This window comes from Micromys minutus (assembly GCF_963924665.1).
Source record: "Micromys minutus genome assembly, chromosome: 9".
Classification (NCBI taxonomy): domain Eukaryota; kingdom Metazoa; phylum Chordata; class Mammalia; order Rodentia; family Muridae; genus Micromys; species Micromys minutus.
In genome coordinates, this window is record NC_137978.1 from 34,817,134 (window position 1) to 34,830,815 (window position 13,682).

General features: G+C 44.4%; 1 protein-coding gene across 1 annotated transcript in view; it reads right to left on the reverse strand.

Moving 5' to 3' along the window:
• The window catches only part of KDM4A (lysine demethylase 4A), a 42,407-nt gene extending 37,900 nt beyond the window's left edge, over nucleotides 1-4,507 (reverse strand). The window contains exons 1-3 of the mRNA XM_080921493.1: nucleotides 4,380-4,507; nucleotides 1,746-1,924; nucleotides 3-178 (exon numbers count right to left, since the gene is read on the reverse strand). Of these exons, the coding sequence (XP_080777619.1) occupies nucleotides 3-178; nucleotides 1,746-1,883 (314 nt within the window). The 5' untranslated portion in view covers nucleotides 1,884-1,924; nucleotides 4,380-4,507. The remainder of the gene's footprint in view (nucleotides 1-2; nucleotides 179-1,745; nucleotides 1,925-4,379) is intronic.
• Between the last annotated feature and the right edge of the window lie 9,175 nt (nucleotides 4,508-13,682).

Here is a 13,682-nt window from a genome sequence, read left to right on the forward strand (position 1 = left end):
ACTTGTCACTATTGGCGATCTTGCGGAACTCACGAACAGTCATGGCTTTCTTCTGTATGTTGTACTGAGTGAAGAGGCCAGACTGACCAGTCACCAGCTGCTGGATGGGTGCAGGGATGACCAGATCATCAATATCATCGTAGGATGTTCGAGGTTTCCACTCTTTGGGAGGAACGACCTACAGGGAACAGAGGACATGGAGGCAAATGAGAGACTAGCAAGCCAGAATCCCACAAGTGTGTAAGCCACCCTGCAGACTAGCCATCCATTTTACCAGAAAGTAACTCTGATTTACTTACGTTCCCCCTAATCTAGGAAGTCCCACTGTCAAGCAAACAATGACCAGCCTACAATCTCTGTAACCTAAGAAAAACAGTACTTATAATCCTAGGAACCTTATCAGGTTGAAGAGTTGGTCCTTGAACAGCCCAGGGCTCTTTTGCAAACAAAGCAAAGAAAGCAGATGTGCTGGTGACACCCGTCACCCTTGTACCCCAGGCTATCTCCTATTTAAGACCAACATACCTAGTCTACTCTAAACTAGCCTTGGCTACCAGAAAACTGAGAAAACTGTAATTATTATGACTTTTATGAAAGAAAATAATGAATTGCATCATAAAAAAAAATCCCAACAGCTTTTATATAAAATCTAATAAGTATATCAATTTATTCCCCCACTATGTGTTGAAAAGCTTTACTATGGGCCCTACAAAGCCATGTGAAGGAGCCAGTTCCACTCAAGTGAAGGCACTAGCTGACAGGAGCCTCAGAGAAGACACCAAGATCCAAGACCAGTTCTCAACTTTGGAATTGAAGTCTTTGGTTTTTATGTATATTTTTTTTTCTTTTTTCTTTTTTTCTATATCCAAGGGGCTAGGAAAGTAACTCAGAGTTGGGCGTGGTGGGGGACACCTTTAATCCCATCACTGGGTAACAGAGGCAGGTTGATCTCTCTGAGTATGAGGCCAGCCTGGTCTACAGAGCAAGTTCCAGGACAGCCAGAGCTACACAGAGAAACCCTGTCTCTAAAAACAGAACCAAAAAAAAAAAAAAAAAAAAAAAAAAAAAACCCAAAAAGGTAAACAACTCAAACATATAGAGTGTTACATCTGAATCTTCAGTCCCACGAAAATCAAAAACCAGAAGGGCTGTGCACACACATGCAGCAAGGAATTCAAACCTGAAACATCTCCCGTGGCTCAGAGGAAGCCTCCCGCACCAGTTACGAAAGGGTTCTTTCAGAAGTGTAATCGATTTGCCGTGGGGGACTCAGGAAACCTCAAGGGTTACTGAATATAGGAAGGGTTGATTTGACTAGGGGTGGGGAGGATGGTCCTACATCAGTGTATAGGGAGAAAAGAGATACAAACCAGAAACCAATTTCAAACCACAGAGACCAGAATCCTTACATGGTCTGACCAGGGGTTCTCTCCCTTGAAGAAAATCCCTGAGGGAAACCCGAATTCTATCAGTGCAGGGGGTTCTGAATCCAGAGAGGCCGGTGTTGGAAGGTAAAAAGCTGTAAAGCACCGAACCCCAGGCCAGGTCTAGAGACACTGGCTCCGTATTTCCCATTCCTGTCCCACCTGCACACCCTTCACACTCTTCAGGGACTCAGCAGATATGACTGTCACGGGCTGTGTGAAAGGATGAAGGGACTGGAGAAATGCACAGACAGCAAAGTTAATACAAACCACAAGTAATGTTCAATTACAAAGACCAGAAATATTCACAACCCTGCTCACCTTGGCCAGCCCAGCCCGATGAGCTCCTTGGGATTCAATGTAGGCGATGTATCGGCTGAAGTTCCGGAACTCTTCCATGGTGGGGTAAAACGTCATGATCCGAGCGCTGGGGTTCAAAGTTTCCGATTCAGACGCCATTTTTTCCTCCTTTTTTGAGGCTGGTTTGCTTGGATAAAACCCTGAAGTGCGGAGAGAACAAAAGTAGATGACAAGGAGCTGCCTCCAGGATGCTTATGTACAAGCAGAATCCCTTCCATTTCAAAAGATCTGAGGGAGCCAGGTGACCCGAAGCCCAGCACGAGGGAGAAAGAAAGCAGGATCTGGAGTTAGGAAGCCAACCTCTACAAGAACACCTGGTCAAGGAGAAAATAATGTGGTAGTGGACAATCCTCTGCCTCAGGATGCAGAGGCAGGCCAGCCCCCCCCCCCCCCCCCCCCCCCCCCCCCCGTTTACAGAGTGAATTCTAGGACAGCAAGAACAACTATGTCTCAAAAAACCAAACCAAACAAACAAAAACTTGACCTGCCAAAACTGTCTATATCCAGACCTCACTTGATGTTGTTTTATTTAGCAAAGACACACACAGACACACACACAAGGCCCAAGCAAACAAAGCTATTATCATTTAGTTATTGGACCTATATAAAGCTGAACTATTTACTTTTTAATTTTTACCCTGGCTGCTTTAAGTTACTCCCCTATTTATGTAGCCCTGTCTGTCATGGAACTCTATGTAGACCAGGCTGTCCTCCCAAGAGCTGGGATTAACGGTGTGGGTCGCCACTGAGCAGCAGTAATCCCTTCATTAAGCATACTAGAACTTGATCTAAAAAGCTTCCTATGGGCTCTTTTCTAGAGCGCAACTTTACAAGATTCTAAACTCCTGAAGAGTAACTTTGTTGCGGATTACAAAGCTTGCTGGAGTTTCGGGTTTTAAAAGTACTTTGATGTTAACAGTATCCTGGGAGCTTAAGACATCACAGTGAAACTGTTCAATCTAAATGAAAACAGTTTCAGCAGTGTTCGGGAACTCAGTTGGTTCAACTGCACTGAAACCAGGCAAAGCTGGAGATGCAGGGTAAACTTCCCAACTGCCGGGAGAAAATACTCAGATCTTTGTGGATGAGGTCCTCAAGTAAGTAAGCCGACCCGGAAGCCCAGTGCTGGCAATACAAGAGATCACAACTAGAAAAAGACAACGCATGCTATGAAGCCAGATTAGAAGCGAAACTAGAATGTCCTTTACTGATTGGACCTCCTCATCCACAGCTCAAGAGTTCTGTTTCCTCGAAGCCGCTGGAAGTCCTACTTACTCTATGAGAGGAAAACTGTCTACAGCCTTCCCACATCCTAGCATGGGACTTGGGAGGCAGCATGGAGTAAAACCATCCAAGACTGCAGAATAGAAACCCTGTCATCGTAACTCTTGGGCTCCCATTCCACTCAAAGTGACTTATTTGTGGCTACACATTTTTCATTAACTTTGCATAACAGGTCTACTGTTATTCCTGCTTTACATACCAGGAAATGTATCCACAGTCCCCTCCCTAAAGCATCTTTCACCACTTTCTGCTACCTCATCCCTGATACTTACCTGAACTAAGACCTCTGCACGAGAATACTCAAGTGCGGGGGAACTTGAAGCCTATTCAATTTAGGAAACTTTCCCCTCTAAAACGAAAATTTCAATATATTCTACTTTTGAAATTTTTACCAAAATGTAACATAAATATCGGACTGAGGCTCCTCCCCTGGGCTTCAGAGAGGGTCATAACCTTTCTTCATCCGCCTCTGAATCTATTTATCTTTGTGTTTCCAAAACCCAGAACAATGCACACGCCACAAAGTAGGCGCTCAGTAACTGCAGAATAACTCATTTCCTCTGTTCACTTTAGCGGGTCATCCCATTACTTTAACCCTAGGGTTCCGTTCCTGCAATATATCCCCTAGGGAAAATCTGGTCTGGGGCACCTTCCCGTCCGCATTCAGCAACAAAGCAAAGAGTACGGGGATCTAAACCTTCGGCTCTAGAGTGAAAACTCTTGAATACTGATCTTATCTCTGCCACTTTTTAACACCTTGGCTGTGTGAGTGGACTGGGTGAGTCTCAGTTTCTCCACCTGCAAAATGGGGATCCCAAACCCCTCTGCCTTGCTGGATCGTATGATTAACTCAGATGATGCAAGCGAAACCTAGACGCTAGGCCCGGTAATCACTCCATAAAGGCAGCTGCTGCTAACAGTGGCCTGAAACTCCCGCACTCTCCGCCCCCGCAGCCACCCCCGCGGCATCCCTCCAAAGGCAGCCCGGCTCCCAATGTCCCCGCACCACACCACTTACAGACTCTGCCCCTCCCGGCCCCACCGCCTAGGCGAGGGAGGCCCGGCCGCAGGAAGAAGAAAATAAGGCCCAGTGGGCCCGCCCCCCCCCTCTCCCGACGCCCATAGGCCACTAGAGATTGGAAAGAACCAATCACAAAACTCATTTTAGAAGCTCCTTTTTCTATTGCTCAAACCACATGTCGATCACGGAGCACAGAAAGACCCACCTCACCCACCCTCCCCCACCGGAGCTCACGGCCAGGGTTTTGGCAGCATCAAACCCTTGGAGATCCAAAGCCTGATGGCTCTCACCTGGAGCCTAAAGCCCTAGCAGGGCTCAGGCTCGACTCCTGCTGTCGCCACTCGCCGATCCCACTGTCTTTCTTGAGGGCAAAAGACAGAGCTCCGCCTCCTTTAAAGTCGGACTCTGCGCAGCCTCACAGAGCCCATAGTGAACCAACCCAAGGATGGCTTTAAATCCTCAGCTAACCAATGAGCACTCAGTACAGCTGCTCGGCGTCTGGGACTACGAGTCCGCTTAGCCTATGAGCGTCGTCTCGGGCTGTTGCCAGGAGAAAACGCTGAACCTCTGGGGACTAGGGCCACTGAGCTTCAGGGCTGGATCCAGAGTTAGCCTATCAGAAGCTGACTCAGATCTCCATAGCTAAGCCGGATAGAAAGAAGCGAGTACCCTGAAATGGGCTGGCCGGTTGTGGGGAAATACGAGCAGGTGGTTTTAGGATGTTTCTAGCGAAAGAATAAGCCTAAGTTTTCTTGGAGTAACTCGTTTGCCTAAGATATAAAAGCGATGGAGAACCTCCGGGAAAGTTTCAAAAGTCAAGGAGTTCAGAGAACGTGACCAGCATGTCCGGGTTTGCCCAGAACTCTCAGTTCTCAAAGTCTTGAGTTCTAAGAAGCCCCTCGCCAGCTGGCAAGGCGGGATAGGTAGAGATCTGTTCCAGGAGGAGCCCTCGGGGGCCATTAGAACAGATCCTAAAGGAAGATATCCCTGGGGTTTTTAAAAAGCTGCTCCCCTTGAGCAAAATTTTGGGGTCATTAACGACTCTTGGAGGAAAGAGGGTGATTCTAAGAATCATTAAAGGCACTTCAGGGCGCCGAAAGAGATCCCTAGAAATCATTAGGAGCAGTTTCTGAGAGGCTGTGAGTGAGCAACCTTAAGGCGTTCCCAGGTTGTCAAGGACGATGAGGAAGGAGATGTTAACAGACTATAACACTCTTATAGGTCAAATAAGGAAGAGAACTCACCGAGGCATAAAACATGAGCAAAATTCCCAATAGCACGGGAAAAGAATTGTATTGTGTTTGAACTGCTTTCAAAACCAACCCCTTGGTACAAAAAGTGACAGAAAGGAAGGCACAGCAAGCCTTATGATCTAAGGTAAACCGTTGAGGAAGGAGAGAATCAATAAAAGGTCACAAGATGTCCTCCTACTTTTGTGGGATGCAGTGCTGCCACCGCCAAAACAAACACACTAAATAAATAACGTCACCACCACAAACACACTAAATAAATAAGTAATTTTTTTTAAAGTGTTTTTAAGCAACTTCTTGTCCATGCCTAGATTTTTCAAGGGGAAGAAATTCAAGGGAGTTGAGATTGATGACCAATGTTAACTAAAAAATGATACTTCATACAATGCTGTGGGTTAAATGTCTGGGCATATATCTGACGAAAAGGTTGCTTCAAAATGAGAGGTCAGCCTGTAATAGGGAGTTCCAGGATAAAAGCCAGAGTTACATAGCAAGACCCTTTTCTCAAAAGGGTGAGAGGCAGGGATAGTTATGTGGGCACAGTGGCACACCCCTGCCGCTTAGCCCTTGAGGGGTAGAGGCAGGAAAATCAGTTCATAGCTGGGTATGGTGACAAATGCCTTTAATCACAGCATGTTGGAGGCAGAGACTGCTGGATCTCTGTGAGTTTGAGGCCACCCTGGTCTACTTAGGGAGTTTCAGGACAGCCAGGGGTACATTTTCGACCTTGTCTCAAAACAAAAGCTGTTCAAGGACATTCTTGGCTACATAGCAAATTCCAAGCCAGCCAAAAGAAGGAAGAGAAGAAAGGAGAAGTGACAGTAATGAACTATTCCTTGTGTGTCCCCTTGGTACAGAGAGATGGCAGAAAGGAAAGGCACAAGCCTTATGGTCTGAGGTAAGCCATTGAGGAAGGAGAGAATCAATACAAGTTCAGAAGATGTCCTCCTACTTTTGTGAGATGCAGTGCCACTGCTATCGTGTGTGTGTGTGTGTGTGTGTGTGTGTGTGTGTGTGTGTGTGTGTGTATGTGTGTGTGTGTGTATGTGTGTGTGTGTGTATGTGTGTGTGTGTGTATGATAGATAGATAGATAGATAGATAGATAGATAGATAGATAGATAGATAGATATTTTTCAAGACAAGATTTTTCTACGTAGTTTCAGTTTTCCTAGAACTTGCTCTGTAGACCAGGATGGCCTCTTAAACTCACAGAAATCCCAGAGAGCCTGCCTCCCGATTGCTGGGTACTCCCAAATCTTTTAATTGACAATATTTATTTTTTTCCTAATTCTTAAAATTGCATCTATTTAGGCTGGACATGATAGCACAATGCCTTTAATCACAGCACCCAGGAGGCAGAGGCAGGTGAATGTCCGTGACTTCAAGGCCAGCTTGTTCTAAGGAGTAAATTCCAGGCCAGGCAGGGATAATGGTGAGACTCTCTCCAAGTAATAATATGCTCATGTGTTTGTTGAAGGCCAATGCATATTCATGCGAAGATAAGGACCACTTCTAAATTCAGCCCTTCGCTATGAGTCCTAAGGATTCAACCTGAATTGTCTATCTTAATAGCAAGACCTTTACCGGTTAAGTCATTTTGCTAGCTCTTTTGTTGTTGTTTTAAGCCAGTCTTGAGTTCTTTTGTTTTTTTTTTTAACTTATTTATTTTATATATGTGAGCACACTGTTGCTGTGTTCAGACACACGAGGAGAGGGCATCAGATCACATTACAGATGGTTGTGAGACACCATGTGGTTTCTGGGAATTGAACTCAGGACCTTTGGGAGAACATCCAGTGCTCTTAAGGGCTGAACCATCTCTCTAGCCCTAGTCTTGAATTCTTGACTTTAAGATTCTCCTGCTCCTTGGGCTGGACAGATGGCTTATCCGTTAAAGGCAAGGCTCACAACCAAAAATATAAGATTCTCCCGCTCCTACTGCTTGGAGCTGGAGCGGTTGTTTGGTGGTTAAAAACGTGCTCTGGCAGAAAAGACCCCCAGCATCTCATTCTGGTGGCTCACAACTGCCTATACCCCTGCTTCAGCAGACTATGAGCCTCTGACTTCCACCAGCAACCGCACTGCATGCGCACATGCTTCCTCCACACACAACACAGCACATGCATGCACACACATGAAGGGACATAATTTAAAAGGATACATCTTAAAGATGTAATCACCAAGATAGCTCGTCTAATTTTGGACCATTTTTATCCACTCAGTAAGAGTCCCAATTTCACTTCTTGAGCCTGTTTACAGGTGATCTGGGCTCCTGCCCCAGCTGAGGGAACCAGTCCCTGTGTAGATTTTCCTCTTCTGGTTGTTTCCTGTAAATAAAGCCGTGCCGTGTGTGGTTGGTCCTTTGTGTCTGGCTTCTTTCACTGAGCACAATGTCTTTTGGAGAGAAACCCATGTTGCACTTGCATCGTGTTCCCTTCCTTTCTGCTGTTGAATAGCATCCCATTGTGGTTTTGATTGACAACTGGATTGTCTCCACTTTGGGGCTGTTATGAATAGGGCTGCTATGAACATTTATGCACAAGTCTTTGTGTGAATGTCTGTTTGCATTTCTCTTGGGTAGATAACTAGGGTGGAATAATTGCCGGGTTGTATAGGAAATTTGTGTTTATCTTTTTAAGAAACTGCAAAAACTGTTTTCAAAAATGTTCATTCCCATTAACAATATATGAGGATTCCCGTTTCTGCATACCCTTGCCAACATTTCATATTGTCTGTCTTGCTGATTACAGCCATTCTAATGGGCATGAAGTAGTATCATAGTGTGGTCATAATTTGCATTTTCCTGATGACTAATGAAGTCGACCGTCTTTTTATGTGCTTATTAGCTGTGCTAATATATACATAGGGGCATCATCCAAATCTTTTGTCTGATTTTGAATTGGGTAGTTTGGATTGTTATTACTGACTTGCCAGAGTTCTTTGTATGTTCTAGATCCAAATCCTTTGCCAGACATAGACTTTATAAATATTGTCTCTGATTCTGTGGCTTGTCATTTTCATTTTCCTTCTGGTGTCTCTTGAACCATGTGAGATCTCCACACTGATGCAGCTCCTCTTTATCAACTTTAATTTCAGCAATTGTGCTTTGCCGTTAACATGGACTTGGCTCTGGTTTACGTCTAAAATCCATCGAAGAAGGGACCACTGCCCCTGACCTTCACTGGCCTCCACTGCACCCAGGTCCCCGGCCATCCACAGTTTGAATAGAGTAACTCCCCTAGGCTCCGAACTGTCTGCTTCTGCCCGGCTCCTTGCAGTCTCCTCGCCACGGCAGTGATTCTTTCCTAGAGGCTAAATGATGTCTCTCCTCTTCAAACCATCAAAAGACATCCCAGTCCATTCTGGAGAAAAGCCAAGTCCCTTCAGACATTAGGTCAACTCCCACCCCAATATCTCCACCCCAACCCCATCTTCTCCTCTAGTTCCTTATTCCCTGATGTATGGCTTGTTCCCTCAGCTCCTTGATGAAATGTAGCTTTTTCATCGAAGTCCTCTGGGGACACCGTTGTATGCTTGTTCTAGTCTGGTCTATGATTTAGTCCTGACCTATGCTGAGGCAGGAGGATCACAATTCAAGATCACTTTCTACATTGATTTTAGGGCTAACCTGGGTGACTTAGTGACTTAATGGGACCCTATGGCAAAAATAAAAAGTGATGGGGTGGGGCACTTAGCTAGTAAGAGCACACACACACACACACACACACACACACACACACACACACACCGAAGGAACACTCATACCCATAAATAAAATATTTTTTAAAGCAATTAGTGGCAAGATAGGCCAGCAGGTAACTGCTATCAGCCTGAAAGCCTGAGTCCAACCTCTGGGATCAAGATGGCAGAGGGAGAAAACCTACTCCAGCCAGCTCTACCCCGACGTTCACACCCACACAGGGACATGCATGCATTCACATGTAAACATACCATAAAGAAACAAATGTAGTTTGAGCACACCTTTAATTCCAGCACTTAGGGCACTTAGGACACTTAGGAGACAGAGGCAAGCAGAGCTCTGTGAGTTCCAAACCAGCCAGGGCCACAGAATGAGAGCTTGTCTGAAAAGGGAGGTGGAGATTCGTAGGAATACATGCCTTTAATCTCAGTGCTTGGGAGGTGAAGGCAGATAGAACCCAACCTGGTCTACATACACCGTCCCAGGGCTGGATCGGACTACATACTCACCCTAACTGTCTTAATTAGTTACTCAATACATTTAAAGGTTAAGAAGTGAATCCTGGGAGTGGGAGAACATACCTGTAACCTAGCACTCAGGAGGCAGAGCTTTGTGGATCTCTTGAGTTGGATTAGCCTGGGCTACAGAGTTCAAGACAACCAGGACTACACAGAGAAACCCTGTCTCAAAAAAAAATGTTTTTAAAGCACATAAAAAGCTATGCCTGTAGAGACGTTGCCTGGTCTAGGTGAGGCTCTGAGTTGAGTACTGCCAGGTGAATTAAATAGATACCTATTGAGTGGTTTGGGTTGTTTTTTGTTTTTTTTTTTTTTTTTTCTGCATAATGAACTTCAGATTTGGAAATCAGCAATATTACTCATTACCCTTGGTGTGTAGTTGAGAGATTGTGGATATGCTAATGACTTTGGCCTTCACCTCTGGTTCAGCCACACCTAACCGTTGCCTGTGGCTTTAGCTGCTGAAAGTAAACACTTTTCCGGGATACTAGCAGAGGCTTTGGCCACAAGAATAATAGGCAGCAGGAACTCCGACTCAGCCCCACACATCCATCAGCCAGTTCACTGAGCAGGGGACGTGTGCAGCCTGCCCCATCATGTAAATGAGGAGAAACTGGCCTGAACTTCACCTTGCAGACAAAGGGCAGTTGAGAAGACCAAGCATCTTGGACAATGAAATACAGAAATACAAATACACATATTTTGCATAATTAGACGGGCAAGATGGGCTCAACCAGTAAAGACGCCTGCCACACAAGCCTCATGACCTGAATTTGATCTCTGGGACCCAGCCTCATCTTTTATATAACTGCTTGATTTTGTTCTGCTTGTTTTTTTAATTTTTTAATTTATTCTTTGAAAAATCCATACATCCATCCATACATCCACCCATCCATCCATCCATACATACATACATACATACACCCATACATACATACATACATACATACATACATACATACACCCATACATACATACATACATACATACATACATACATACACCCATACATACATACATACATACATACACCCATACATACATACATACATACATACACCCATACATACATACATACATACATACATACATACACCCATACATACATACATACATACATACACCCATACATACATACATACATACATACATACATACATACACCCATACATACATACATACATACATACACCCATACATACATACATACATACATACATACACCCATACATACATACATACATACATACATACACCCATACATACATACATACATACATACACCCATACATACATACATACATACATACACCCATACATACATACATACATACAAACAATATATTTTGGTCAAATTCAACCTCAACTCTACTCCTCTGTGCCTTGGGGAGTGTTTGTTTGTTTGTTTGTTAATGAGGTTTCCTGTAGCCCAGGCTGGACTTAAAACTTACTCTATGTAGCTGAGACTGGTGGAAGGAGAGAACTGATCCCCAAAGTCGTCCTCTGGCTGGCACGTGTGTCCCATGGCTTGTACATACAGAGTAAGTACCTTTAGTTTAAAAAATGAATTCAATAAATCCCTTACTCCACTGAAACCTCTTTAAAAGCTCCACTAGGTAAGGGTAGAAATGTATTCCTATAACCCCATCCTTCGGGAAAGAAGAATGAAGAAAGCTCTTTCTCTCAGTTCCAGAGTTCCAGGCCAGCCTGTCTCTGAACAGCGAATCAGCTGGCTGCGGAAGTTCACGCCTGTACTCTCACATGTGGCAAGTGAAGGCAGGCGGGAGCTGCACATTTGAGAGCAGCCTAGTCTTGTCAAGTTTCAGACCCAACTAGGTCTATAAAGTGAAACCCTGTCTCAAAAAAAGAAGGAGAAAGGAAGAAAAGAAGGAAGGAAATAAAAAATGAAAGGGGCTAGGTATGGGGCACATGCTTTTTTTAAATCTATTTATTTATTTTATGTATGTGGTTACACTGTCTCTGTCTTCAGACACACCAGAAGAAGGCTTTGGATCCCTTTAGAGATGGTTGTGAGCCACCACATGGTTGCTGGGAATTGAACTCAGGACCTCTGGAAGAGTAGTCAGTGTTCTTAACCACTGAGCCATCTCTCCAGCCCAGGGGCACATGCTTTTAATTCCACTACTTGAGAGGCAAAGCAGTTGAGTTTCTGTGAACTTGAGGCCAGCCTGTTTTAACTAATAAAGCATAGAGTTGGTTTTAAGACAATCTGGGCCACATAGTGAGGCCCTTTCTCAGAGAACAAAGGAGAGAAACAGAAAAAAAAAGTGAAAAAACCTAGGTATGGTGCCTGCCTTTAAGCCCAGCACTGAGAAGCAGATTTATGAGTCTAAAGCCAGCCTGGTCTACAGAGAAAGTTCCAGCACAGCCAGGGCTACACAGGGAAACCCTGTCTGTGGTCAGGGGGCAGGAATAATACATAGAAAATACTTCTCATATTTGGTGCTAAGAAATGCTAGCAGATATTATTTTAGTATGCTTAATAACACAGGGATATGGCATGGAATAATTATCTAAGATCGTACAAGAATTAAAATGTTCTTTTTAAAGGGAAAGGGGTTTTAGTTCCTCTTTACTTTTCCTTTTTCTTTTTTTAATAATTGTTTATTTTTATATATTAGTACTCTGTCGCTGTCTTCAGACACACCAGAAGAGGGTACCAGATCTCATTACAGATGGTTGTGAGCCACCATGTGGTTGCTGGGAATTGAACTCAGGACCTCTGGAAGAACAGCCAGTGCTCTAACCACTGAGCCATCTCTCCAGCCCCTCTCCCCTCCTTTTTTTGAGACAGGGTTTCTCTGTGTAGCCCCGGCTGTCCTGGACTCACTCTGTAGACAGGTTGGCCTCAAACTCACAGAAATCCTCCTGTCTCTGCCTCCCACCCCGCCTGGCCCATACAGTGGTCACTGGACTGACAACAAAGCTGACTTGAGGCTAGTCTGGTGAGGATGGGGAAGAAAGGACTTGTGTAAGGCGTGCCAAGAAAGGCAGCTAGGATTTGGGAATGGCATTTGCAAGTGCAGCGTGGAGCTTTGCTACTCTGACACTTATCAAAAGAAATGCACGTCGAAGGTGGGGAAAGTAAAAAATGCACTTGGAATAGATAGGGTGCACAGTCCCCAGATCATTGCTAATGTTGCTGGCACACGTCTTTGTCAGCCCTCCTCTAATGTTAACGCTTGTACCAGCGCCATGAGGAATTGCCAGAGTTGCTCGGTGTCAGCAGACCCAGAGTGTGAGTCAGGGTCTAAGATTCTGCATTTTCAGAGTACCCAGGGGATAGTGATCTACACACATGTCTCTATATCTCTAATTTGGGAAGCTTCCAACGTTTCAGCATTATGAATGTTGTTGCTGCAGTGTTTAAATTATTTGTGTGTTTCCCTTATATAAGTTCCCAAATATGTATAGCTGTGTAAACGATGAAGCATATTTAAATTTTTTATCTATCATCTATCTTCCTTCCTCCCCCCTCCCTCTCTCTATCTATCTATTGACTTTTTGAGACAGGACTTCTCTGTGTCGCCCTGACTGTCCTGGAACTCACTCTGTAGACCAGGCTGAACTCAAACTTAGAAAAATCCTCCTGCCCCTACATGAATGATGGGATTACAGATTTGCACCACCACTGACAGGCACTGTTTACTTGTATGGGTATTTTGTCTGAATACATGGCTGGTGCCTTCAGGACCACAAGAGGGCTCTGGATCCCTTGGAACTTGAGTGACAGGTGGTTGTGAGCTGCCGGGTGCTTGAAACAGAACAGGAGCCTTCTAAAAGAGCAGCCACTGCTCTAACCACTGAGCCATCTCCATAGCCCCACCTTTTGTATAACTGCTTGTTTTTTTAAAAATTGTTTTTATATACATTTATGCAAAAATGTTTAATTTTTTTCTTTTATCTTTGTTTTTTAAAATTAAGTTAAAAAATTGTTTTTATTTATTCTTTGAAAAATCCATCCATCCCATCCATACATACATACGTTTTGGTCAAATTCAACCCCAACTCTACTCCTCTGTGTCTTGGGAAGTGTTTGTTTGTTTGTTTGTTTTTTAATGAGGTTTCATGTAGCCCAGGCTGGACTTAAGCTTACTATCTGT